This window comes from Natator depressus, chromosome 3, assembly GCF_965152275.1.
Source record: "Natator depressus isolate rNatDep1 chromosome 3, rNatDep2.hap1, whole genome shotgun sequence".
NCBI lineage: Eukaryota > Metazoa > Chordata > Testudines > Cheloniidae > Natator > Natator depressus.
The window spans coordinates 208866273-208892672 of NC_134236.1; the positions used below are offsets into that span (position 1 = coordinate 208866273).

General features: G+C 50.8%; 1 protein-coding gene across 3 annotated transcripts in view; it reads right to left on the reverse strand.

Annotated features, from left to right (window-relative positions):
* The window catches only part of NINL (ninein like), a 72333-nt gene that overhangs the window by 4956 nt on the left and 40977 nt on the right, over positions 1 to 26400 (reverse strand). For all 3 annotated transcript variants that reach the window (XM_074949849.1, XM_074949850.1, XM_074949851.1), the window contains 14 exons: positions 25975 to 26142; positions 24736 to 24872; positions 24385 to 24525; positions 22864 to 23038; positions 17744 to 17854; positions 16596 to 16685; positions 13461 to 13593; positions 10044 to 10109; positions 8401 to 8510; positions 6510 to 6856; positions 4909 to 5013; positions 4104 to 4173; positions 2694 to 2978; positions 1940 to 2053 (listed from right to left, as the gene is read on the reverse strand). In XM_074949849.1, the coding sequence (XP_074805950.1) occupies positions 1940 to 2053; positions 2694 to 2978; positions 4104 to 4173; positions 4909 to 5013; positions 6510 to 6856; positions 8401 to 8510; positions 10044 to 10109; positions 13461 to 13593; positions 16596 to 16685; positions 17744 to 17854; positions 22864 to 23038; positions 24385 to 24525; positions 24736 to 24872; positions 25975 to 26142 (2052 nt within the window). The remainder of the gene's footprint in view (positions 1 to 1939; positions 2054 to 2693; positions 2979 to 4103; positions 4174 to 4908; positions 5014 to 6509; positions 6857 to 8400; positions 8511 to 10043; positions 10110 to 13460; positions 13594 to 16595; positions 16686 to 17743; positions 17855 to 22863; positions 23039 to 24384; positions 24526 to 24735; positions 24873 to 25974; positions 26143 to 26400) is intronic.

Consider the following 26400-nt stretch of genomic DNA (forward strand, 5'->3'; position numbering starts at 1 on the left):
GAGGCCAGAAAGGCTGGCCGGGGCCAGGGGACTCCCACTGGTATTTCAATGACATGTACAGACAACCAGAAGGACATTTGCCATTGGCTTCCTTGACAAGACGGAACATCAATGCGACACTGTCAGACACGGCTGGTCCTGCTGTACGTTGTTAATCAGCAGGACTACCCGCTCCTGGACTGAGAGAGCACCTCCAGAAACATGCCACTCTCTGCAGGGCGGGAGACGAGGTCACTTTGTCCCAGCCCTGTGGGAGCTGCCCTTTCGTCCGTCACAAGAGCAGAACCGATGCACCAGGCCTGCCTACAAGAGACCATCAGGAACAGGTGTAAGGCCTGTGACTAGAGAACTGAGACCCTGACACGCTGGGAAAGGTTAGGGTTGCTCTTGTTGGTCTGTTCTGAGACTGATGATGGTTCCTCTGTCTGTGAGCTGAGACAGGCTGGGTTCAGAGACGGCTGGAGGATGCCCATTGAGCAGAAGGCTGTGGGTGCCTGGGGAGTTCACCCCAGAGCGACCTCTCATGTTGGAGAAGGGTGCCTGCTGACCCTGTTTGCCGATTTTGTCGTTTTCCTGCTCCAAGTTATAACTCTTGGGCGTGTGACCTGGAGGGCCCCCAGCCATCTTTGGGGTTTAGCCACGCGTCCGAGACCGCCCAGGAGCTGGTGGCTGCCTGCACATCAGGCACCATCTCCTCTGGTTCTCGTCCCCCCGAGGGAGGGGGCTTCTCCCAACACCTGGCAGTTGTCTCTAACCCCCCCTCAGTTGGAGCCATTCCCTGCCAACATGAGCCAACATCCCCCCCTCCCCCCGCTCACGCCCAGCGATGAGCTGCCAAAATCTTAACAACGGGTTCCTTCCTCACCCCATGAGGGGGTCATTTCCCACCCCTGCCCCCAGGACTCCTGCCCCATCCAACCCCCCCGTGTTCCTTGACGCCCCCCCAGACCCCTGCCCGATCCACCCCCCTCCCCTGTCCCCTGACTGCCCCCAGAACTGGGTAGGAGGGTCTCGTAGGCCACCGTAGTGGGTGCCCACCCCACCCCTAAGAGCCAGGGGCACCTGCCGGGGGGCGAGGTGGGGAATCCCGGAGGTGCTTACCTGGGGCAGCTCCCAGGAAGCATCCGGCAGATCCCGCTGGCTCCTAGGGGCGGGGGAGCATAGCTGGGGGGGGAGCAGGGGGAGTGGCCGCTCCCCCACTGATCACATCAAAAGTGGCCCCTTAGGCGCCGACTCCCTGGGTGCTCCGGGGCTGGAGCACCATGGGGAAAATTTGGTGGGTGCAGAGCCCCCACCGGCAGCTCCCCGCCCCGCGCCAGCTCACCTCCGCTCCGCCTCTTCCCCTGAACCCACCGCCCCGCTCTGCTTCTCTACCCCCCCAGCTTCCCGCGAATCAGCTGTTCGGCGGGAAGCCGGGGAGGGCTGAGAAGCAGGCGGCGGCTTCCTGCTCAGGCCGAGGGAGGCGGAGGGGAGCTGGGGCAGGGAGCGGTTCCCCTGCGTGCTCCCCCCACCCTGGGTTACCTGCTGCAGCGCGGGCGGCCCTCCTCGCGCCCCCCCCCTTCAGGAGAGGAGGCGGAGCGGAGGTGGGCTGGGAGCTGCTGGTGGGTGCTCTGCACCCACCAAATTTTCCCCGTGGGGGCTCCAGGGCTGGAGCACCCCTGGAGTCAGCGCCTAAGGAGCCACTTTTGGCCGGTTAAATTTAGAAGCCCTTTTAGAACCGGTTCTCCCTTCCTCCCTCTAAATTTAACCACCGGTTCTAGCGAACCGGCTCCAGCTCACCACTGGTCACGCCCCTTTGGGGATGGCTTGTACCACAGCGGTTGCTAGCAGGGAGCAGGTACTGCAATTATAGCTGGCTCCTTGCACCCAGGCCTCTCCCCACATGCAGCCAAGGACCAGCCACCATCCAGCCCAGCCTGCAGCTGCATCAAGTCCGTACCTGATCCTGGCTTTCCTCCAGCTCCTCTCTGAACTGTGCGGTCATTAGCCGCAGCGTCTGGCACTCCTGCGTCACACGTTCCACTTCCACCTCCAGCTCCTGCACCTGGCTGACCTGTTAGGCAAAGGGGTGGGGGCGCCCGTGAGCGTGGAACCCCGCAGACCAGCCTTCTGGGCAGGACAAGGCTATTTCTTGGGTTCCTGCGCTCGGTTCCGTGGACATGAACGAAGCCCTGCGCCCTCCTCCTGGTCCCAGGGTGCCTGTGTCGCAGCACATCCATCAGCCTGGCGCGTGGCAACGTCATTCACAGACCTGCCAGCTGGGATTTTTAAAGCCTTCAGGCTCAGCCTAGCAGTGACTAAACTCCCCAGTGACTGCCATGGGCGCAGAGCCAGCCCAAGGCTGGGGGCTTGTGTCAATCCTGCTCGCCAGCCCCAGAGACAACAGGCCAAACCGCCTGCAGGTGTGTCGTGTCCAACAGTGCTGGAGCAGCACCACGCAGGGAATTGCAAACTTAACCCCAGGGAGCAGCCACAGGTTTGTGGCCAGGCAGGGCCAGATGCCCCTCGCTAGTAGCACTGCAAATCCCTTTCGAAGAGACCCAGGCGGGCAGCACAAACTAGTACGGGTTGCTTCTTTTCCCTATGCACCACTGCCAGGCTGCACCCCGCACCCCCCGAGAGAGGAGGAGCTCCACACCACCCAGGACAACCGAAGCCCAGGCTGTCGATTTAACACCCTGCTGAGATCTCACCTTCTCTCTGGACTCCCTGAGCTGCTGTTGGAGCAGCTCCCTCTCTCGCTGCCATGCTGACTGATGCTGACCATACTCCAGCTCCAGTTTACTCGATGTCGCTTGCAGTTGCTTGGCAACAGCAGCTTCCTCTTCTTTCTGGCTCACTGTCTGGGCCAGTCTCTGGTTCAGCAGCTGGATTGTACTGTGGCTGGTCTCGCTCTGGAGGCTGAGGTCCGACAGCTGGCTACTCAGCTGCAGGGTCCTGGCATTTAGCCGGCAGATCTCCTGCTTGTACATCTTGTTCTGAAGGGGAAGGTTGGGGGGCGTTGGGGCCATGCACAGAAGAGGATGTGGACGTTGGTGATGGATTCACACAGATTCACCTGGGTGTCTTTACACAGTCAGAATTAAAGCATCCCAAGACAAGCCCCTTTCGCAATGGCAACGACTCGTTCACACGCTAACTGGGGGGAGTTTACGTGGCCGCCCCGGCGAAGTGTGATGGGAGGGTGTGTCAAGAGAGTGCACGGCAACCCTCTCCCAAGAGAAGCCGTGCACAGTAGCTCTGCAGGAAGTTAATTCCTTGGAAGAAGGGGAGTCATTCTGGGGATAACGCACATTTGTTTTCATCTCCAGCAATGGCATCTAAACTCCTGACGTAACTGAAAGCCCGATCCTCAATTTGGCTGTGGAGCCATTACAGATGCTCGGGTGCGAAGAAGCTAGAGAGAACACCTGACAAAGCCTCAGCAGGCTATTCCAATCACCTCAGCAAGCCCCAAAAACACGCAATGTACGTTGCCCCCAGTGCTGGTCTGTGAGCATGTTCCTATGCTGTTTAGTAGCTAATTGTGCATCATTCTCTCTACATATCTAACGGTCTTAGCCACGAATCCACAAGTCTCAGAGGGAGACAGGAAAAAAAAGCAAGTCAAAATTTAAAGTGATTAGTGATTTGGGGGGCCTCTTTTTGAGGCACTTTAGCAGAGACATGACTTTTCGAAAGCGGGTGGCTCAGCGCTTTGTTAAGATCCAGCTCCTTTTATGGGGCCTCAGCTAGTGAACCCAAAATTACTACTTGCTTTGAGACGGGGGAAAATTTCACACTCTCTAAAAGATCTGAGACATGAAGAACATTTCCCATCCAGCTCTCCTGAAATGCTCAAAGTCACCTAAAGGACTTGGGTGCTTGATTCCCATTAAAATAGGTGGGAACAGGGTGTCCTAAACCCCCCAGCCTGCTTTGAAACCAAGTTGAAGTCAGCAGGGCGAGTCCCGAGACAAGTTAATTAATGCACAGATCCAAGTGTTTGCTCAAAACACCTTGCATGTTATACACAGGATGCTCCTTCTCTGCCCCTCTTTGCCTTGCTAAATCCTTAAGCAGAAGGGCTAATTAAGTGCCATTTAGCATTAGTAGGTTCTTACCAATTGATTTAACTCTTCTGTCTCAGATAGCACCGTCTCCTTCTCTCTTTGCAATTCATCAATTTGTTTCCTGTTGGAAGGGGAAACACATATCATTGCAAAGCATGGACCTCTTTTTGTAAAAGTACCTTCCCGGGCACAGAATGAACACCATGACAACACTGGTTTGGATTAAAAGAAAGAGAATGGTTATTCTAGTCTGAGTAATCATGCCAGCGTTAGCCCAGGGCTCACAACATAACATTGTGCTAGCAATTTAGGCCAAGACTTTCAAACCTGACTAGTAATTTTAGGTGTCCAGCTGGACACATCTTAAAGGGACCTGATTTTCAGAGAGTACCAAGCAGCTGCCCTGTAAAAGTTGGGGACCCAAAAGTCATGGCTCACTCTTGGCCTTGCGTTCTTTGCTCAGTGAGCCTGCAGCCAACTGCCTGTGTTGGGAGCTGGTCAGACCTTCCCCAGAAGGTTGGGTTGGGCCAGAAGCAGTATCACCAATTGTCTCCAACCCCAAACCCTGCCCCTGGCACTCTGAAGCGTGGAGCCAGCCAGAACTCAATGACTGAGCTGACTTCACAACCAGATAGCAACTGAAACTCTGAGCTCAAAGCAGCCTCTCGAAGCCAGATCTGAATTGCTGTGTCACATCCCATTAGGGTTTTTTGCACTGAATTATCGGTTTCTGGTGGATTTCCTGTTCAGACAATGGACATGGGTATGTTCCATTTCCGACAGAGGCTTTCGCTTTTAAGGAACTCAGACGAACATCTTCAGCAAACTGCTAAATGTTAGTGGGTTCTTTTCTTACCTTTGTTTAATACTTGCTTCTTCCACATCCTCCACTTCCTGTTGAAATCTCCCGAGTTTACTTCTCAGCAAAGCGTTATCTTCCGAGACCCTGTGCAGCTCCATTCTGCACACAAAGAAATTGTTATTTGGGGACCTGTAGCAGCCTGCCCCAGACTTCCTGTGTGACTTTGGACCAGTCACTTAGTCTCTCTGCGCCTCAGTTCCCCAGCTGTAAAATGGGGAGTAATCCTTTGTCTTGCCAAATGAGACTGCACACTCCTTGGAGAGGAGTACCCCTCACACTGTGTGTCTGTCCGGTGCCTAGTCCAGCGAGGCACCAGGCATCGACTGTAGGTTTGGGCGTTTGACCAGTCCAAAAATAATTGGTCATTTGGCTGGCCAAATAATGGTCAAATATTTCAGAGCAGTAATTTTTTAGGACAGTAACAAAAAGCCTCCAATAAGTTTAGCCTCAGATTGATACTTATGCCTAATTACTGTACAATCAAAGGGGACTTACCCAAGTTATTGTAACTCAGAAAAATGCAAAACATAATGAAATGTAGCTCTAATAAATGAAAGAACGGCACCATGGGCCATCAGAAAGGAAGGCCGCCACCCACCTCCAGGCATTCTTGCTGGAATGCTTGACTGGGCTCAAATAGTAGGTGGTCAATTGATATTATTTGACTAGTCAATTGACTGGCTTACCAAGCCTACTTTATTATAATGCAAATATTAAGCAGTGGCCATTTGGGGAGACCACACATAGGTAGGTTCGAAGCGACCTACCTATGCTCACCCAAGCAAGGCATGGGAGTAGGTGCCACTCACTCTTTAATCCCAGACCAGGCTTCATTGCCAATTGCCCAATTCAGTCTTTGTTGGAGTGTTCTTTTACACCAAATCCTACACACGCCCCACTCCTGAGCCCGGAGTCTATCCCAGACAAGGAACAGTGCAGAATGTGGGAAGACAAAGGGACCAACAGAGCAAGAGGTTTGAGCAAAGCCCAGGGGCAGAGGTGGAGAGCGATGGGAGAGGAGATGAACCGGCAGAGGGGCAGACAATGGCTACTGGATTTTTCACAACTGATTCCATTTAGGAAGCATGAGAATCTTCCCCTCCCCCCCCCCCACACTTGCAAAGAATAAGCTATTGTGCAAAACAAATCGACAGCTAACGAAGAGCTGCCCGGTTGGGGGCAGGGAGGAGACCAAAATGTGGAACAAAGCCCTTAGCAGCAAGAATTAAGATGCTGGTGAGAGCTGAACTCGTTAAGACCCCCCCTCGTCTGGACATACTAGACATTCTGCGTTCATCGGGGAGACCCATCAGTGTCAGGGAAACCTGCAGAGAGCCTAGACATTGAAATGCTCACACAAGGTGAGCACAGTCTTCTTGCTTTAAACTAGATCTACAGACTGCTACACTGTCCTGACTTGCTTGCAAAATAAGGAAACCTCTCAGAGCCAAATGCATAATGCCCCACCTCTTGCAATCCCATAAGCCTGCTCTATTACAAGAGCTTGAATAGAGGCGAGCAGAACCGAGTTAGGATCCATTCCCAATTCTTGTATGATTATGCACTCACACTCCAGAAAGAAAAGGGTGTCAGACCTCATTAACTGTAGCTCGTTCTTGTGCTGCATCTTCATTTCTTCTTCCAGCTTGTCTCTTTCCTGAGCCAGCCGCTGTCCCAGGTTGCAAATCTCTTTGGCATAGTATTGTTCCATTTCTGACCTCTCCTTCTCAAACCTCTTCTCAAGCTCCTGACTTGGAGTGGATTTCTGGAGCTGGTCTTTCAAGCCATCAATTACCTCCTGGTATTTCACTTTGAGCTCTTCCAGGTCACCTTTCTGCTCTTCTAATTCGCTGATCTCCATCTTAAAGCCTTGCTCAATGTCCTTCCTTTCCTTCTCAAAGTTCCTTTTCATTAACTCAATTTCCCTCTCATAGTAATTTACCTGCAAGTGGAAAAATAGTTCTGTGTTAGCGAGGCACTCCTGAACACACTTTCCTGCACTCCGCTAGGAATCATACATTTATAGCATCCTAGCTTGAACAGAAAGTGTTTGCAGAAAGTGAACAGAAAGGAGTCTCTGGCCTCCTTTAACCTAGGTTAAAACATTCTAATGCAATTGCCATTGATACCAAGGAGGTCAGATTAAATGATCCACAATGGTCCCTTCTGATTTTAAAATCTCTCCTGGAGGAACCCTGCAGTGTTTCTATTAAAGCCAGTGGACGACATAAGGCAATAGGATTTATTATTTCAGTTAAACATTTTCAGGGATTACAACAAAAGCAGAGCAATCCTATGCTGTATTCTTGCTTTTTGAATAATTCTGACATCTTCACAACCAGGGAAGCATGTGCCTGCCCCTCCGTGGAGTGAGGAGGAACCGAGCGCCTTCCGCCCCATGAGCATCCACACAGAAGCCAACCACGACCTTCCTTATTGCTCACTATGGGCCCAAAGCCCACCGAGGTCAGTGACATACACCTGATCTGAGACAAGACACCAAGGCTGAGATTTACAATGCTGTCCAAGGGATTTGGACTCACAGCTCCCATTAGCATCAATAGCATCCAAGGCTCCCTAAATTGTTTTGAAAAATCTCGTTCCTATTTACCGCTGGGACTCCCCAAGATTAGGACAGCACTACGGCATGTGTGTGTCTTCTTCAGCAGCTCAACAACCCCATCAGGAGCCCACAAGGCAACGATCCCGTTGGAAACAGTGAAAATGAGTCCAATAGAGTCTGAATAGCTGCGAATTGGAGCCGTGACTCAGGCAAGCATGGAGGGGTTCACAGAATTCTTTTGCTACTTCTCCTTCCAACCCGCATGTCAACCAATCCCTCTTTTACTGCTAGTAGGAGTAGGGGTGTGACACAGGGCAGAGAATCTAGAATCCTCAAAGAGCGCAAGAACCACGCCTGGAATCCCTCTTAAATCCCAGAGGAAAGAAACAACAAGGAGCTGTGTTTGTTATTGTCTCTTGGATAAAGCGTGTCCAATCTGCAGGCGTTTCCTCTGGGCTGGCTGGTGCAATAGGACGTGCCCTTGCAAATGAACAAAACCCTTTACAAGTCTTTCCTAAGCCACACAGCCAACGGTGGCTTCAACTCCTGCTGCCTGCCAAGACATCCTGTGCACCCCTGGGATGGGTGTGGGAAGGCACACAGACTTCTCCCTGGCACCTCCGCAAACAGAGTCAGCACCCCCTAGAGAACCATCCATGGCCCGGATCTGAGGGGAAAAGCACAGATCTCTCCGGCCCCACCTTCCTATAACTCTGTCCCCCCCAGTTCCCTCACCTGAACCACACATGAATCAGGAGCGCCGTTCCCTCTAGAACAGCTGTGGTGCAAAGTAGAACCAAGCCCCAGCTGACTCCAGTTCCTTTCCTTGAAGAGCACTGAGTCACCTGAATGCAGACAGGAAATAGCCACACTGCTCTGCCCCAGCGTCTGTAAGTTCCCCAGGGCCCCTCTCCCCCCATCACCTTGGTTTCCAGTTGTATTTTCAGGTCCTGAAGTTGCTCTTTCAGCTGCTCTGTCATGAGCTCGGTTTCTATACTCACTGGACTGGCACCTGCTTCTACAAAAAGGACGCCTGAAAAGAAAACAGCTTTTTGAAACGGTCCCACGAGTGCAGAACTGAAGATCGCTCTGCACCCCACGATTACACTGGCAAACCAGCCAACCTGCATCTGACCCATAACAGCTTGACAAGAGACATTGCAGTTGTAAGCAGCACACTTCACTTGTGTGTGAATATCAAAAAGATTTACTGACCAGCATCACTAACCCATTCCTTTGTAGTAACAGAAATCAAGGGTAGATGCTAAATGTGTTTGTCTCTGTACCTGAGTCCTGTTAGATGTTTACCAATGTAACCAAATTAGCTTGTAGATGCTAAATCCTTTTCATGTCTGAATTGCCTTACATTACGTATGCAACTCTGTTCAGTTAACCTTCAGATCAAAGATGTGAGACGCTGCAGGGAACTAATATTATCTACATTGTCTTCAGTTTATCTAACCCTGTGATAATGAACGGCCGGCAGTTCCCTCATGAAAATCAGTGTAACTAGGTTAGCTGCAAATGCATAGGAAATTGAGAGTTAACTTCAAAGTGGTGAGTAAGTGGGTGCTCAACAAAGCAGAATCCTCACTCACATGGTGTGCTCAAAACACCTGACAGTCCACAGCTCCCCCGAAGAACAAACAACTAGATCCACAGCTTGTCCTGGGTGTGACGGAGGAGCTGGTGATGGAGGCAGCTTTGGAGAGACCCGCTTCGCAGCCCAAGTACAAACTCTCTACTTCCTTCAGAGTAACAGCCGTGTTAGTCTGTATTCGCAAAAAGAAAAGGAGTACTTGTGGCACCTTAGAGACTAACCAATTTATTTGAGCATAAGCTTTCGTGAGCTACAGCATCCGATGAAGTGAGCTGTAGCTCACGAAAGCTTATGCTCAAATAAATTGGTTAGTCTCTAAGGTGCCACAAATACTCCTTTTCTCTACTTCCTGTCCCCCCAGGGGCTGCCACAGCTCCCCTGCTACAAGAGAAGGGATCCACCTAATGCAGCATCACTGGTGGACAAAGAACTAGAGGTGTTAGGGACAGTCCTGCTGCTACAGTACAATCTGACAAGCAGGATCCACCTACCTGCACGGGAGAGGACAGTGGAGTACCCCGATAGCTCTAGATCAGGGGAACCTCCAGCAGGAGCAGTCTCCGAAGAAGAACTGCCCAGCTATGCCACAAAAGCAGCAGCCAAAGGCCACGGAGGTTGCAGGGGATGCTGTCAAACCATTAGTCAGCAGCCAGACATATGGGGAGTTAGCACCATGAATGGCAGCTTGTACATCCTCCCAAATCCGCCCCCCTCACCCCATCTCTTTTCCAAGGAGAAGCGAGACTGAGCCCAAGGCAATGGGCTCCAGAAAAAACAACCACTCCCAAGCCACTCCCAAGCTCAGAGAGCACTGGTTTCCTTGGGAACGCTGCAGACATTATTTAAGGAGACAGAGTTCCATTTGAAGCACGTAGATGCAGAAATGTGGCACCAGTTTAATATACTCTCCATGTAAACACCAGCCACGATCACCGCCCACATACAGCTGCTGACTGCTCTCCTTACCGGTTTTGCCTGCAGCAGATAGCCGCTGGCTCACCAAAAGGGACTGATCTCCTCTCTGGGTCTCGTCTTAAAAGCAAGGGGAAGAAAGGACAGAGTTATTAACCGTCTCTGATGACTCAGTGTAACAAAAGGAAGACATACAAGTGGTGGCTCTACGTGCATCTAGAGCCGAGGAGTCCAACATCCAACTCACTTGATGGATTTACATGGCCCCCTCGGTGCATTCAGATCATGCGGAATCCTAGCTGTCATTAACAAAGAGTCTCCAGCCTGCTTGGTTGCCGAAAAAACACTCCAGATACAACCAAGGCAGCGTTGTCTACCTGAGTCTGCACACAGCCTGAAACCATGGCCACAAGGTGTGACTTCCTCAGCTCCCTATTAAATTTCACCAGGGTGTCAGTTCTAACGGCCAGTGGTGACATTTAAAATATCATTAACTATTTAATTGCTCATTGTTTTAGTGGATGGATGTGACAGGATGTACTCTACGTTCACCCCTTTTTCAAGACTATGATAAATTTTGTTCAAACTATGCCTTGTAAGGTATCATTTGAAAACTCATGATTTGCTGATCACAGTTGTCCTGGTCAAATATGTGTGGCAACATTGTATGCAAAGTTGTAAGATTCTACTGTCTGATGTTATTAAGACGTATTCCAAACCTGGGGAAGCAGCCACAAACCACAAATCAGAGACAAAAGGCAAACTGATGCCTTAGCCAGGTGTCAATGAAATCAAATGGATCATCATCTGGTTAAGTGGCCATGCTTTGGCAGGAAAAAGGGTGTGAGTGAGAAATTTACATCTTGGCAAAGAAACAGCTGGAGGTTCCTGTCCCCACAGACTTTCTGACTCCTGAACCCCAGCTGCAGATGATTCTCAAAGAAGAGGAAAAAGTATACAGAATGGGGAACAGACACCTCAAATCACCTCTCCCTTCATCTCTACGCACGGCATCGACAGCACTTGAAGGACACAGGAAGCAGCACTGGACTGACGGAGGGATCCTGGCAGAAAGGAATTCAGCCAGTCAGACTGCTAGAACACGTGGTGAAAGAGACTTTTGCCTTGGAATCACTTAGCGGGTTAAGTTAGGTGTTAGTTTGTGTTTCACCTTTTATTTCTTTGTAATCAATTCTGACCGTTATGCCTCATTACATGTAATCACTTAAAATCTATCTTCTGTAGTTGTTAAGCTTGTTTTATTGTTTTACCTAGACCCGCGTGTTTGGACTGAAGTGTTTGGGACATGCCATTTGAGGTAACACGGCTGGGGCATATAATTTTCTATTAATAGAATGACGGACTTTCCATGATCTTGTATTGTCCAGTAGAGAGCTGGGCCGTACGAGACGCACATTTCTGGGGGAAAGTCTGAAACTGGGAGTTTGCTGGTGTCGCCCTGTAACGTAAGTCATGAGTGGCTGGCCGGAGCTTTGATGTAATTTGGTCGGGAGTGACTTACATGCTGGAGGCTGGGTGCGAGCGGGCCAGGAGTGGCTGCTCTCACAGCAAAGCAGTGTACAAGGCACCCCAGGTTGGAGAATTGAGGGGACACAGCTGTTCAGATTGCACTCCGGGTACTGTCACAAGGGGATTGGGTGGGAGTGGAAATGGGGACTTGCTGCATGGAAGGAAATACCAAGGAAAAAACGTGGAGACACACAGACAGGAAGAAGGACCGACACGCAGAAGGGAAGAAGAGACTCAAGGGGCAGAAACAGCCACAGCCTGAAGTGAGGATCTATCTCCCCTGACCTCAGTTCTAGTGGGAACGCTGTAGCTTATCTGACAATCAGGTACCGACCAAGTTATCCACGACAGAAAGCTCCAGGTACTCCATAAGGGCCACACGTGCCGCTGGCTCTCAGTCCAGAGCTCCCAATGACATGGGAGTCCTACCATGGCCCAGCCTCATAGCCTAGCCCATGGACCATACTTGGAATTTGTCATTCTCCACAGAATGGGTCTGACCTCAGAATGGAGACTGCGGTTAGGAGTTTCTAACACTCTGCTATCAGCGTCTGCTCTGTGCCGAGCGTTGCCATGGAGATTAGACTCCGCATTCCCCACCCACCCCAGATTTGGCAGCTCTTAACCTTAGAAACAAACTAAGATTAACGGCATCTGATCTGTTTTCACTCAAGTAAATACGGGGCTTAGCTGAAGCCCCCCAACCCTGAAACGCACAGGAATTAAAGACGAGAGCAGGGGTGCTGGAGCAATGTGTATAGTGGGGGTGCTGAGAGCCACTGAACCAAACTGTAAACCCTGTATGTGATGGAAACCACTTCCAGCCAGGTGGTGTAGCAGCCCCCCCCAGCACCAGCCCCTCTGGACGAGAGAGACTCTCCTGGCAGCAAGGTCCATCAGACCATGAACTAACTCACCAAAGGTGCTCGAGGCCAGGCTAGCCAAACACTTAGGGAGTCACTCCATGCGTCCAGCACTAGCTGGCATGATTCCCCCATTCACCACATGGTCTAACGCCTTTGAGTAACTTTGGTGTGGTGGGAGAGGCGGCGGGAAAGGAGACAGTGAAATGCACCATTTCATTTAGAAAAGGGCTTATTTTTAAACACAAACTTTTGAAGGAATTTTAATCCAATCTGCCAAACTCGCTGCTCAGCAAAAAAACCAAGTGTACAATGCTACCTGGAACAGTCCATCTCCCACTGCGTCGCAGCCAGAGGCTGTGTCTATGTGGCCAGCACAGGGGGTGACTGCAGCTCGCACAGACATCCCTGAGCTAGCATCAGTTCAGCCAGCGGTGCTACCAGAGCAGTGAAGCCGTAGCAAGCTGCCTGGATCCGTGGGTAATTACTCAGGCCATTAGTCCATGCTGACTTCTGCTCCCGGATCCGAACTAGCTTTAGTCTATTCCCTCGGGTATGTCTACTTGAGCGCTGCAGTCATACCCTGTGATTGCAGTACAGACATACCTTGAAGTATTATACCCCCTGTAAGCAAACATTCACTAGCTATTTGCCCGATCCTCCAGCACAGCATCATCCGAACCTGCAGCTCTCTGTGCAAAGTGCTTGTGGAAGTGGCCTGGCTCATGCTCTGACAGTCAGAGAAACGGTGTACAGCTGAGGTTTTCAAAGCCAACAGAGGTATTTAGCCACACAACTCCTGGTTGTTTCAATGGAGTCTCCCGGTCAGCTTTGTAAATCCCAATATCCACCCTGACCTCAGCTAGTTCTAGTGGGAATGCTGTAGCTTATCTGATACTCAGCCATAGGGCCAGGAAACAGAGTGATTTTATATGCCACATGGGCTGCAAGATCCAAGTGTAACGTGCTGAACTATGGGGCAGTTTCAGCGTAACTCTAATCTTCATGGACCTTTTGCTGTCTGAACTGAGTTTACATATGATAGTGTCTCCCCCTCCCTGCAATTCAGCAATATTACCAGCAGGTAGCAGTCTTCCTCCCGGCTTATTCTCCTTCATTTTATGCCAGGCCCTGCGGTACTGGCTCTCTTGCAGCTGGGAACGCAGCTTTTCTAGCTCCGTCTGTAGCTCATCATTTTTATCCCGTAATTCCTGCAAGGCACACAGCAGATCTCATTTAAACCCGACACAGACCAGCCACAGCACTACCTCAGAAGTGCCAAGTGCCCACAGCTCCCGGGGCGGGGATGTGTGGAAACGGTGGGTGCTCCTCCCTCCCGCAGTCAGGCCCTGGGTCAGCCAGCCTGGGACAAGAGGCGCGTGGAAACACGCGTACGTCATATCATTAATTGATCACTGTAATATAGCGACACCAGTATGGACCAATGGGCAACCCCCCCCATCTGTCAATCAGGCAGGTGATAGCCAATCCAGATGCAGGATTCTTGCACCCCGTTCCAAGTTCACACAAGCAAGTGCCGACCAGTGGGTGTTATTTCACATGGTGGCTGGCTCTCGCGAGAACTAGGACAACTCTAGAGGAGTAACTTGAGCGTAGCTAGCTTGAGCTAACTCTGCAGAGAAGACAGAGCCTCTCTCCTGTTGCAGTGCACGGAAGTCACACTGAGAACAAATTAAGCACACACTTGCCTTCTACTGTAACTTCAATGGGACTTAAGCCCGTGTGTAAATGCTTTGCTCAATAGGGATGGGTGTAAGCACCTGCTCAAAACTAAGTATGTGCTAAGTGCTTTTTTCAGAGTAGCAGCCGTGTTAGTCTGTATTCGCAAAAAGAAAAGGAGGACTTGTGGCACCTTAGAGACTAACCAATTTATTTGAGCATGAGCTTTCGTGAGCTACAGCTCACTGCATCGGATGCATAAAAGTGCTTTTGCTGACTTGCGCCTTGTACTAGGTGGTATCACCAAGGTTGTTTAGACAACAATCTACTGAAGAAGAGCTCTGTGAAAGCTGGAAAGCTTGTCCCTCTGACCAACAGAAGTTGGTCCAATACAAGATATTACCTCCCACACCTTGTCTCTCTATATCCTGGGGCCAACACGGCTACAACAACGCTGCAATCTACACAGTTAGCATTTTGGAACAGGAAAACTGGTGACAAGTGTACATGAAGTGCAGACATCTGGCATGTTCAAAGCACACACAGAGAAAACCAATTACAAAGACTAAGTGAGTCACGATATACAAAATACACGAGTCAATTAACAACATAATCTCAAGCATTTGAGAGAATGATCCTTGTAAACACCCAAGATTTCAGGCTGTGCCAAGAGACCATGCAGGAGGTGAAAGTCACAACAAGAATGTCTGAATCATGCATGCGCAAGGTAGGAGTGCTCACCTTCACCCTCTAGCACCAAATTGGGGGGAGTTGGGGTTTTGTGAGATTTGGGGAAAGAAAAACAGGAAGAGGTGAGTTGATAATATACCTTCTAACAACAACTACACGGAACAGTAACAGTTGCACTGCCAGTTGGGAGGTGACGTCATTTGATGGTCTATAAGAACAGCCCCTCTCGATTTCTACAGCTCCTGCTCAGTTTACAAACAGGGCTAGATGGTGGCCCCAGGACCCAGCCCAGAATAAGGGGTGGCACAGCATTCTGCTGCCCCAGTGGGTGGTCCCCACAAGGCAGGGGAATTAAACAGCATGGAGGAGAGAGCTGCAGGAAGTCACTCCCTGGGGAGCGAAGGGGTGCCAGGGAAGGAATCGTGACTCTCTACGGCTCCTCTAGGGGACTGCCCCACACAAAGGGCTTTGAGCAAGGGCTCATTCCAGACCTAAGGAGGGTGAGAAATAAACTCTCAACCTAATACAATAATAGTACCTAGCTCCTATCTACCACTTTTCACCAGTAACTCCCATAGCACATTCTTCACGAAGGAGATCAGGAGCATGGTCCCCATATGGGGAAACCAAGGCACAGGGAGGCAAAGTGACTTGCCCAAGGTCACCCAGCAGGCCAATGGCACAGCTGGGAACTGAACTCAGGTCTGAGTACCAGCCCAATGCTCTATCCATGAGAACACACTGCCTTGCTACAGCAAGCCCCTTAAGACACCCAGTCAACAAAGAAAGGAATGAAATTCTGGCATACACAGCGGATACTTCTCAATAGATTCTTCTTTCTTTTTTAAAAAAAGGCTTCGAACAAAGTTATGTTTCCTGAAAAATAAAAGACCCACCCCTCAGAACACCTGTGCTCCCAGGGATCAATTTAACCAGGCACCTAGGTTTGTCTATCATGCCCATCACCGTGGTTTCTGATGAACTTGCAGCTACCCTGAGGGATCTTTAGGGCACGCCAGCCCTTCTCGGGAAAACATTAGTGACACTGGGGGCGTTTTATAAAAACCTGTCCTCAAGTTTTTGCTCCATTTGTGTTTTATCAGCTTTAACCTACAATGGGATCAAATAAAATTTCGGGGTTGGTCCAGGGTTCTGCAGACTACAGAACATGCTGCCATGTGGGAGGCCAGATGCTATTCTAAGCCTCAGTGCTCATCTCTCAGGGCTATGCAGGGCCTCCCCCTTTGCACAGGCGAACGGGGTGTGCTCCAGTACTCATTTGCACCCTGCAGTGACCAGGATGTGACTGAGATCACAGGGGAAGTTTTCAGTGAGGTCAGTGCCTGAGTGCCACTGACTTTCAGTGAGACGTAGGCTTCTACATGCCACCGTCTATGCTGGAAATGGCGTTTAGGCACTTTTGAAAACATTCCCCCCCCGCCCCCATGTAGCTGCAGAACTGAACTAGGGTACAGAAACTGCAGATTGAGCGGGGGAGCCTGGGAAAGGAGAGGATTTAAAATTTGGGGTGGGGGTGATGATCCCAAGCACCCCAAGATGCACCCAGAACAGAGAGGGCTGAAAGACCCTTGTGTTGAACTGCCACGAAGTGCGAGTCGCCCAGTTGGGCTAGTGTGGAGGCCCTGCAAAATATTCCCCAGCGGGGTTCTGCCAAGACGGGGCAGAGCCTGCATGTCAATTCCACCACCTCCGAACCAGGACGGCTCCGCCACAACCCCCCGCCCCTACCAGGGACGTGGAGCGCATGGGGCATTTCACCGGACCGGGGAAGGAGCACACTGTCATCACAACAGCTTTCTTGAACGGCGCTGCCCATACATACCCGACTCTGCAGCTCGTATTCTTTTATGATCGCTGCAAAACGTTCTTCCTGAAGGAGCAGCTCTGTGCTGTGTGGATCCACCAAGCCCAGCTACAACACGGAGAGAGAGAGCCCCAGAAATGCATTACACACAGGAAAAGGAGGAATTAACACCCCTCTGACAGTGCTACAAGGCCTAAAGGTAAACTCCTAAAAGTCAATATTTAGGCATCTACAGAAGAGCCTGCTGCAAAGTCCTTTAAGTCAGCGGAAAGACTCCCAGGAACTTCAGTGGGCTTTGGACCAGGCCCAGAGTGACCTGATTTTTAAGAAAGCTGAGCAGCTAGCAGCTCCCATTAATGGGGAAGCCCAGAGAGGGGGGTCGGTTGGTCACCGGGCCATTTCCACAGGACGCTGGGGAGTCCACATTTTGTATCAGCCTTTGGCTACTAGGTTTAGTCCTCGGTCTGGAGTCTATGCCCTGGGTGCCAGGGAGAGACTGGTGGGGCAAAAGAAGAGTGAGCCATTTTGGGTCAGGGGGAGCGGGGAATGAGAGAAGAATGAAGTCAGAAAACAGACGGCGGCAGAGCACACAACACAGGGGGAGAGAGAGGAAAGGCGAGCAAGGAAAGGGGAGACAGACGCGGAAGACATGAAAGGGAAAGATCCACCATGATCTGAGATAGGGAAGAAAGTATAGAACGAATACAGGTCATGACTCAGGGTAGAGCATTAAATTGCAGGGAGTGAGGCCACTGGGGAGGTGGTGTGGCTTGACAGATATTTTCACACTGCCTCACGGGTGTCAGGTCCATTTTCCAAGCCCTGCCCACCTTCCTGTATCAATCACAGTGACAGAGGAAAAGGTCAGAGCTCAAATTATTTTTCTGACCAAAATTAAATTTCCCACCGGAAGGTTTCATTTTAGTAGAAATTTTCTGGTTTTTGGATACAAGAAAGTATTTCTGTGCAAGTTTTGTATTTCTGAAAACTCCATTAAAAAAAAATCAAAAGAACATTTTTGAAAGCCAAAAATTTCAGTTTTTCATTGCAAAAAAGGGAACGTTTTGGTGAGAGGGGTTCTGGAAAAAGGAAACGTTTTCCCCATAAAAAACAGGCATTTTTGGAGCAGCTCCAGAAAAAGCGCTGTTTGAAGAAGTGAACGTTACCTTGTCTTTCAGCATGAAGTCCAGCTCCTTCTGCAGCTTCGACACCAGTTTCTCTGACTCCGACAGCTTTTCAACTACTTCCGTAACCTCGCTCTGTAACCTCCGGTTTTCCTTTAAATAGGGGGGAAAGGGAGCTTTGTTTAATGCCCACCGTACTGATGTTTAGAGGATGCCTGCGCCATGCACCTTCCTTGTGGGACACCTTTGAATGGCGGCACAGTTTACTCCAGCGCAGCTCACATGGAGGGAGAAGGTGGTTTTAGGCTACGTCTGCCCTGTGAGCCAGGCATACCTGCTTGTGTGCTCACTCCATCGAGCTCCTGCAAGTAGAAATAGCAGGGCACAGGCAGCGGTTTCAGGGGGGTTTGTGTCTCTGCTACCAATGCTATCACAGCTACACGGCTATTTACGCTGCGCCAGCTCAGTGAGAGGGGAGACCCAGCCCTAGCTCCCAGTGTAGCCTCAGACAGGACATGCTGATTCTCTCCTTCCTCCCCACAGCAGGGACCAGCCCCAGCAGGCCCCACACGATTCTCCCCCGGGGAGAGGAGGAGGGAACGAGCCACCCGTGACAGGGGCGTTGTTACGTCACTTACTGCGTGACTGGCGGATGCTAGAATACTACAGCGATGAGGGCGGTCTCGGCAGAGTCCGTAACCCATAGTCACGGATTCTGCATGCCGGGCTGACGCCTGGTCAACACACAGACTTTGTGCCACTTTAGTTATTCTCTGTTTGGACAGAAAGAGTTAAAGCAGTGCAGCCCCCTAATGTGGACCCTGCTGTAAGGGGCTTATCTCAGTATGACTGCACCCAAGCAAGGGCACTGGACCACTTTAACTGGCTCTGCGGCTAAAAGGATGTTGTTAAAGGGGTACAAAGAAGTTAGGCCCAGATTTTGCAAGCTGTCCCACGCAGGGAGACCCCTGCACCGGAGACCTGCCCCACTGACTTCAGTGGAGCACAGGCCATGCATGTGCATAGCAGCTTGCAGGATCGGGGTCTAAGAAAGAGCAGCACAAGTCTCTATAGCAAACCAGAGTGACGCTGGCACAGAGAGGCTAAGGCCACCCATGATGCCCCTGACTACTGCTAAATCTAGCTGGGTCTCTTCACTGAATGCATGACCAGCAGAAGGGTGGAATGAGAATGCTGAACATCGTTTGTGAGAGTCGGAACGTCATGATCAGCAACAGTCGTGAGCTAAATTGCAGAACGGTGGCAGCCAGGGCAGAATTAAGGCTTATTATAAATAAGGCTGCGAGTCTGTCCTGGAGGTCACAGATTCCGTGACTTTCCGTGACTTCTGCAGCAGTTGGTGCTGGCTCAGGGGCTGCCCGAGCCAAGCGGCCCCTGGATCAGAAGCAGCAGTTTGGGTGTGTGGGAGGGGGCTTAGGGCTAGGGGCAGGGGGTTGGGGAGTATGGGGGGCACTTACTTTGGGGTGGGGGGCTCCTCAGCTCCCACTGGCATGGCCCCCCTGCAGCTCCTGGATGGCCTGGCCCACCTTGCCCCCAGCGGGGATCCAGGACCGCGTGCCATGGCCCAATCCCCCCGGCCCCCACCAGCACCAGCGGGGGTCCCTGGCCACCTCCCTTAGCACCCGCAGTGCCCCCAGACTGCCCCCGGCCCTCCCCCGAGCACCTGCGCCCCCCGCCCATGTCTTATTCAGGACAAGTATTTTTAGTAAAAGTCATGGACAGGTCACGGGCCCGTGAATTTTTGTTTACAGCCTGTGACCTGTCCATGACTTTTACTAAAAATACCCATGACTAAAACGTAACCTTAATTATAAAGCCCAGTTTTCCCTCACCCCTTCCGACACAGCAGCCCCCAAAGGACCTAGCCCCCTGAAAGTTCACTCGCCTCGAGAACTGGTCGGGAGCCGGAATTTCTGTTCCCTGGGAAATTCTGACATTTCTGTGGGCCGGGGGGGGGGATTTCTTTCAGGATGTACTCTCCATCAAATATCAGCTGTACCTGTTTGATGATACCATGTATGGGTTCCAGTGTGGGGTGGCAGGTGACAACTAAGGGTTTGTGGTTGGGGAGTGGGGACGTTATTTTGTATTGGACTTGTTCTCCCAGGGCAGCCCGTTCCATGATGTGATCTACTTCTCTGGTGGGGCAGCCTTGGTTAGGGAAGGTGGTTTTAAGTGTGTGAAAGTGCATATCCTGGACTCTCTCTTTGGAGCAAGTTCTGTGGTATCTGGGTGTCTGGCTGTAGAAATCTTCCCTGAACACCCTCCACTGGTCTTCAAACACCATCCCCCCGAACCTCTCCAAGCTCCTCCTCAGAAGCAAGCTCCTCACAGACCAGGACACACCAACTCAAAGCAGCACCAGACCTTGCTGGAACAACAGATACAAAACCTGCGGACATATCACCATTGCTACAGTGAGCAACACCCCCTCAGAATACACCTTTCAAGATCGATGGGTCCCACACATGCCTATCACAACGTGAGGTGTACTTCATCCAGCATATCAAATGCCCTGACAGCTATGTGGGTGACACTAGACAATCACTGCGCCCTCGAATGAATCTGCAGAGAAAAATTACAAAAGACAAGAACACCCTATCACCCGTGGGTCACCACTTTTCACAGCGGGATCACTTTATAGCTGACCTCTCAGTCCTCATCTTCAAAGGAAACCTGCACAACACTCTCAAAAGACAAGCCTGGGAGTCTGAATGCATAACTCTGCTAGGCTCTAAAAACCATGGACTAACTTGTCCCTTTCACCAACAGAAGCTGGTCCAATAAGGGAGATTAACTTACCCACCTGGTCTCTCTTGAATGAAATGCTGACACGAAAACCGAAACATTTTGACTTTCTTCTGTCAAAACTGATGTGACCCTGAAACATTTTCATTTGGACAAAACTGCATTTTTTCCCCAGGGGAAACTATTCAGTGAAAAAGTTCTCAGCCAGGTCCCTTGGCCATATTTCAACTCAGAGCAGGATTTCTGTGGGAAGTCTGAGGAGGAGTTGTTTAGTGAAAAATATTTTTTTTACAAATATTTTCATTTAAAATTCAATTTTTTATATATTAAAAAAATGTAAAAAAAATTTCCATCGACTTTTTGAAAAAAAAATCATAAACTTTTTTTTTGACTCTCAGATTTTCAGGCCAGCAGACACAGTCATGATCCCCTAGTTTCACCAGCCGGAGAGTCTCGCCCAGTGACTCCTGCACAAGGAGTTGTAGCTGAACTAGGGGGAAGGTTTGAGAATGACATCCACCCTGCACAAATAGCTTTCAAAGGATGGAGCATCCATCAGGATCATTAAGGCCAGGATTCTGCACACACTCACAACTTCGCTGCAGCCAGTGTGGTGGCGCCCGGAGGCCCCAATCAAGGAATCAGAGCCCCATCATTTTAGGTGCTGTACTCACACGTAAGTGCATACAGTTACAAGCCGAAGTGTTTGCAGCAGCAGGGTCTGTCTCTGTAAAACAGCTGGGCCCACAAAGGCCAGCCTGGTTCTGATCTGTTGGCCATGCGGGGGGAGGGGAGGGAAAGAGGCAGAGATTACACTGAGAATTAAAAAAAAAAAGGACTTGTGATGGACTGGACAAACCCCAGACTAAAGCAGCCATGGAATAGGTTACATTAGGTGCTTGTTAAACCTGTTAAGTATCCAAAATGAATCTATTCAAAGATGTAATCTCAGCCAATAGGGGACTGTGAAGGGGCATGCATGCCCTGCACTGGGACTGCAGGGGTTAACCCCTCACTGTGGGCTGTGGAAACCACACCCCCACGGCCCTACTAGGCATGCTCGAAGTGCAACACCAGTATAAAAGGGAGCAGCCTGGCTCAGTCTGGGCAGACCACCATAGGGGAAGGAGGTGTGCCGCTGGCCCCTGATGAAGGTCTGTGGGCGCTCCACGACGTGGAGGCCAGCCTGCTGATAGCACCCCTCAACCCCCAGGTGCTGGATGCTACAGAGGGAGAAGGAACCGGGGGAACTAGGAAGCCACAAGATGCGTAGAAGTGGGTAGGAAGTAACCCAGGGCGTCTTTGCGGGGAGTTGGTTGGACAACCAGAGGCTAGCTTGGCGTGTTTTGTCCAGATCCCTGCTGAGCTGGTGGCAGGCAACCCTGCCACCGACACAGCCCTGGATTGGGACCCACTGGAGATGGAGGGCCCAGGTCCCCCTATCCTGGCCACTGCTCCCCCTGAGGTGGTGGCCCATCCTGACAATGACTGACTCTGCCCCGAGCCTGGGGGCAGTTATTGACTCTGACTGCTAAGCCGCACAGTCCTGAGCCAGGGGTGCACAGGCATGACTGCAGGCCTATCAAGACTTGTGCCCCACCCTGGGAGGGGACTAGGCGTGCCTGACCCGCAACAGGGACCATTAACATCCCAGCCAGATCTCAGTGGGTTTCCCTCCTGAGGTTTAAGGCAGGAACATGGGATGGCAGAGAGCCAAGCCATCAGAGCCTGGAAGCAATGACCTACTGTTATATTCCCTGATGCTTCACAAATGCACACCCCAATCCATAATGCAGCTAGCCAGTTTGGGCAATTCTTCTGGAGCGTGTTCCTGCCCACAAAACACAGCTCCATCAGCATGGCCGAGCACAGCCACGCGGTGCGGTGGTCGCTTACCTTATGGAAAGAGCTGCTAACTTTATGGGAGAATCCCTTTTTCTGTTCTATAACCTTCCAATAATGTTTTCAGGGGAGGGCTGGGCTAGTGTAAGACCCTGATCAGGAGATGTGAAGAAGAAAACCCACATGATTTCTTGCTTTTAAACACTAGTCTGTTCTCAATGGGCTCTTATTCATGGCGAACGTCTGTCACGTGTGGCTTGCCTCTCTCGTCCTCTCCCCAGGAGGGAGATGTGTGGGCAGTGTTCTGTTTCGCGGGGAGGGGTTTGTTTCTAGGTGATATGAGCATGTTGCCGGGTGTGTGTTTCTACCTCCGCTGTCCTATTTAAAAAGGTTACAGTTCCTGCAGCGCCAGCAAAAATATTGAGTTCAGACAGGAGGGTTTTCCATGTTAGCCTGGCTCCCGGCCTCTCCTGTCAATCCGGCAGGAACAGCACAGACTGCACATCGGGCACCCCCTTGCAGCGAGAGGCTCCCCAGGGCAGTGGCTTCACCTGTACTGCTAAGGTCAGCTTCTCCCGCAGGCTGGTCTTTTCGCCTTGGAGGAGTTTTATATCCACTTCCAGTTTGGTTTGCTGATCAGTCACTTGTTGCAAGAGCAGCGCTCGGTCTGTCTCCACATCAGATTTAATAATGCTCAGCTTCCCTCGATAGTCTTGCTCCAGATCTCTGCAACAGACAAGCGTCCCTGCTCAGTGTCCAGCAGAAAGCCACCATGGGCAAGTGACTGTGAAGACTGAGATTTCCCAAAAGCTCTTACGTGACTTGGGAGCACAATTCTCTCAGGCTTTCAATGCACTTGTGCTCCCAAGTCACATAGGTGCTGTGGCAAGTCCCACCCTCGGCATTGTCATAGATTTTAAGGCCAGAAGGGACAATTAGGTCATCTAGTGTGACGTCCTGTAGTGCAGAAACCCTCACTCAGTTACCTGGCACTGAGCCCAATAACTTGGGTTGGACTAAAGTGTCTCTTCTGAAAAAGAGAATTGTCCCAGAGTTCGCAGGGTCCCTGAGTCCCAGGCCACTCCTTATCCAAACCCGCATCTTGTCTTTCAAATGGTCACTTCCCCCTGCTCTCATCCACTAATAACTGGCTCCAAAACATGTGTGTGTGAGTGAGAGAGTTCTGGGCGGGGTGGGTGGGTGCGTGTGTGTATGTATGTGTGATATATATATAAAATATAAAAAACAGGACAGGAAGAAAATGGCTAGCTACATGGAAAATGAGTTGAATTTTATTTTCAAGTTTGAAAAAAAACCAAAACAACCAATTAAAGCGTTATTAGAGCATCACTTCTGCTCCTCCTCAGATAGGGAACTCACTCTGATACAGGAGTGAAAATACCTATATTTCCCTTCAAATACCAAAGGCTGGTGGGTCTCGCCCACATGCTCAGCGTCATTGATCGCCATATTTGGGGTTGGGGAGGAATTTTCACCCAGGTCACATTACCAAAGACCCTGGGGGATTTTCACCTTCCTCTGCAGCATGGGTCACTTGCAGGTTTAAACTAGTGTAAATGGTGGATTCTCTGTAACTTGAAGTCTTTAAACCATGGTTTGAGGGCGTCAGTACCTCAGCCAGAGGTTATGGGTCTATTACAGGAGTGGGTAGGCAAGGTTCTGTAGCCTGCGATGTGCAGGAGGTCAGACTAGATGATCGTGATGGTCCCTCCTGGCCTTAAAGTCTATAAAGGGGAAGTGCTCAAACTCTTGTGAGTTTTTGGTCAATATCAGTCACATTGCTAGGAACTTATTCAAATCTTTGTAGCCTAATGGCAGCGTATGACTTCACAATGGGGCTGCACACCATGCATACCGTCAGACATGCAGGTTACTTGCTAATGCTGAAATCCGTGAGCACCAGACCCACACCTGGTGTAAATGGGCCAAGCTCCGCTGAAGTGAGTGGATCAGTGGAGCTGCACCCGGTTCACACAGACAGAGAATCTGGCTGTCTGTGTACCAATCCACAGGAGACATTGTATACAGGCACACAGGCTGCTCTCCCATACTTCAGTTTGGTCTCATGGTGGTGCTCCATGGCCTCATGATGATCATCCACTTCCTTAATGAGCTGCAGGTTTAGTTTCTCCGCCTTCTCCAAGTCCAGCCTTGCCTTGTCTCGCTCCCTGGAGACCTGCTCCACCTGGGCCCTGCAAGGACAGGCAGATGATGCTGACAGTATGACAAAGGGCTTCCCGGTGTCCGGAGAGAAGCACCCCCTCAGAGGAGCCCACAAGTGCCCACACATAGTTACGTCCGGCACACGTCTCACCTGGCCTGAGACCAAAACAAATAAGAGCCTTTGTCGGCTCTAGTACAGAGACCCCGCCAAGCAGGGCAGGGAAGAGCAGACGCCTTACTCTAGGTAGTTCAGCTCATGTTTGTAGGAAGCAACGGCCGCATGCTGGACTCCACTCTTGGAAACCATCAGCTCATTGTCAAAGGCCACAGCCAGCTCCGCCAGGCTCACTTTCTCCTCCAGGCTGAAATCCAGACTCTGCAAAAACCCAAGAACAGCCCCCTGAAGTTCTCTCTCTCAGGTATGCAACTGCCTCCCACCCCCACGTTACCGGAGCACCTGAGCGCCTCGCAACCTAAAATAGCACTTCCCTGCTCACAACACCCCTGTGTTCACCGATGGGGAGCAGAGATGCTAAGTGACTTGCCCCAGGTCACACAAAGTGTCTTCAGGAGAGAAAGGAATCAGCTCTCTCAAGTCCCAGGTCAGCATACTAACCACTGAGCCATCCTTCCTCTCCTACGTGCACACAGCGGATACCGCAGAGCAGGTCTGACAGAGAACATTTACTGAGTAGAGCTTGCTGTGCCCTAGATCACTGGCTCATGAACCCAGCCCTGTAGACGCCGGGACCCGGCCTCCACATCATGAACCGGGCAAAGGCTGACGTTTATTCGGAACACGAACAGCAGCAGGAGATCGCTGTTGTTCACAACCCCAATAATCGTCAGGTTGCTCAAAGAAGCATGAGAAATATGCAATGCGGAACGGATCATAGCCCAGGACAGGCAGTCCTAAAACCGGACAATGTCTGCCCACATTTCAGCAAATCATGAGCAACTGGACAAGGGAATAGAAAAGAGAGCTTTGCACATCTTTATTATTGCTATTACATTGCTTGTTTTGTGGCTGTGGCTAGAAGGCACGGACCAGGATCCCACTGTGCCAGGCACCGTACAAACACAAAACAGAGCAACAGTCCCTGTCCCAAGATGCTGATAATCTAAGTACAAGACAAGAGACACCGATAGCAGTGACTCCTACGGTAATGTTTCAAGCTGAATTACTTGCCTCTCCGTTGGAGTGAGACAGGGATGGTGATATAGGACAGAGAACAAGAAATTATATCTCAAAGTGTTATATGCCCCTGAGTACAGACCGTGCCCCTCGGTTCCCAGGCTGGCGGCCCATCATAAGGAAGAGCTCAGATAGTTACCCCTTGGCTACAGATGATAGAAATCCCCATGCAAATCTGGCATCTGCCATCCCTCCTCCATTCCCCATAAGCAGGAAGCTAGAGGGCTTGCAGTAACACCAGAAAAGCAATTCTAAAATCAATCAATAAAGTAATGTGTAAAACCTTGAGAATCTCCTTGCAGTTTTCAACTCCTTCCTGGGCCCAGAGGGAGAGGATCTGTGCAGGACTCGCAAAGCCGCTGCCGTCATCGATGCAGGAGAAGGGACGCAGACACTCGTAGCTGGACAGTAACAACGGAGTAGCAATTCTAAGCCCATTCTCCTCGGAAGCCTGGAAATCAACTGAGATGAGTCAGCTGAGCAAGGCATTTTGAGGCATCGAGAACACACACTTCAGTCCTGCAAACAGACTGCTGGCATGTAATAAATACTGGAGAAGACGGAAACACTCTGAGCTGAGAAGCAGCAGGATCTAGGCGCTCGGAGCCAGGAAGCCCCGAGTTCAATCCCAGTGCCGCCGTAACATTGATACAGAATCTTGGGCAAACCACGTAGGCTCAAATTCTCCAGAACGCCCTCCCGTTCTGGG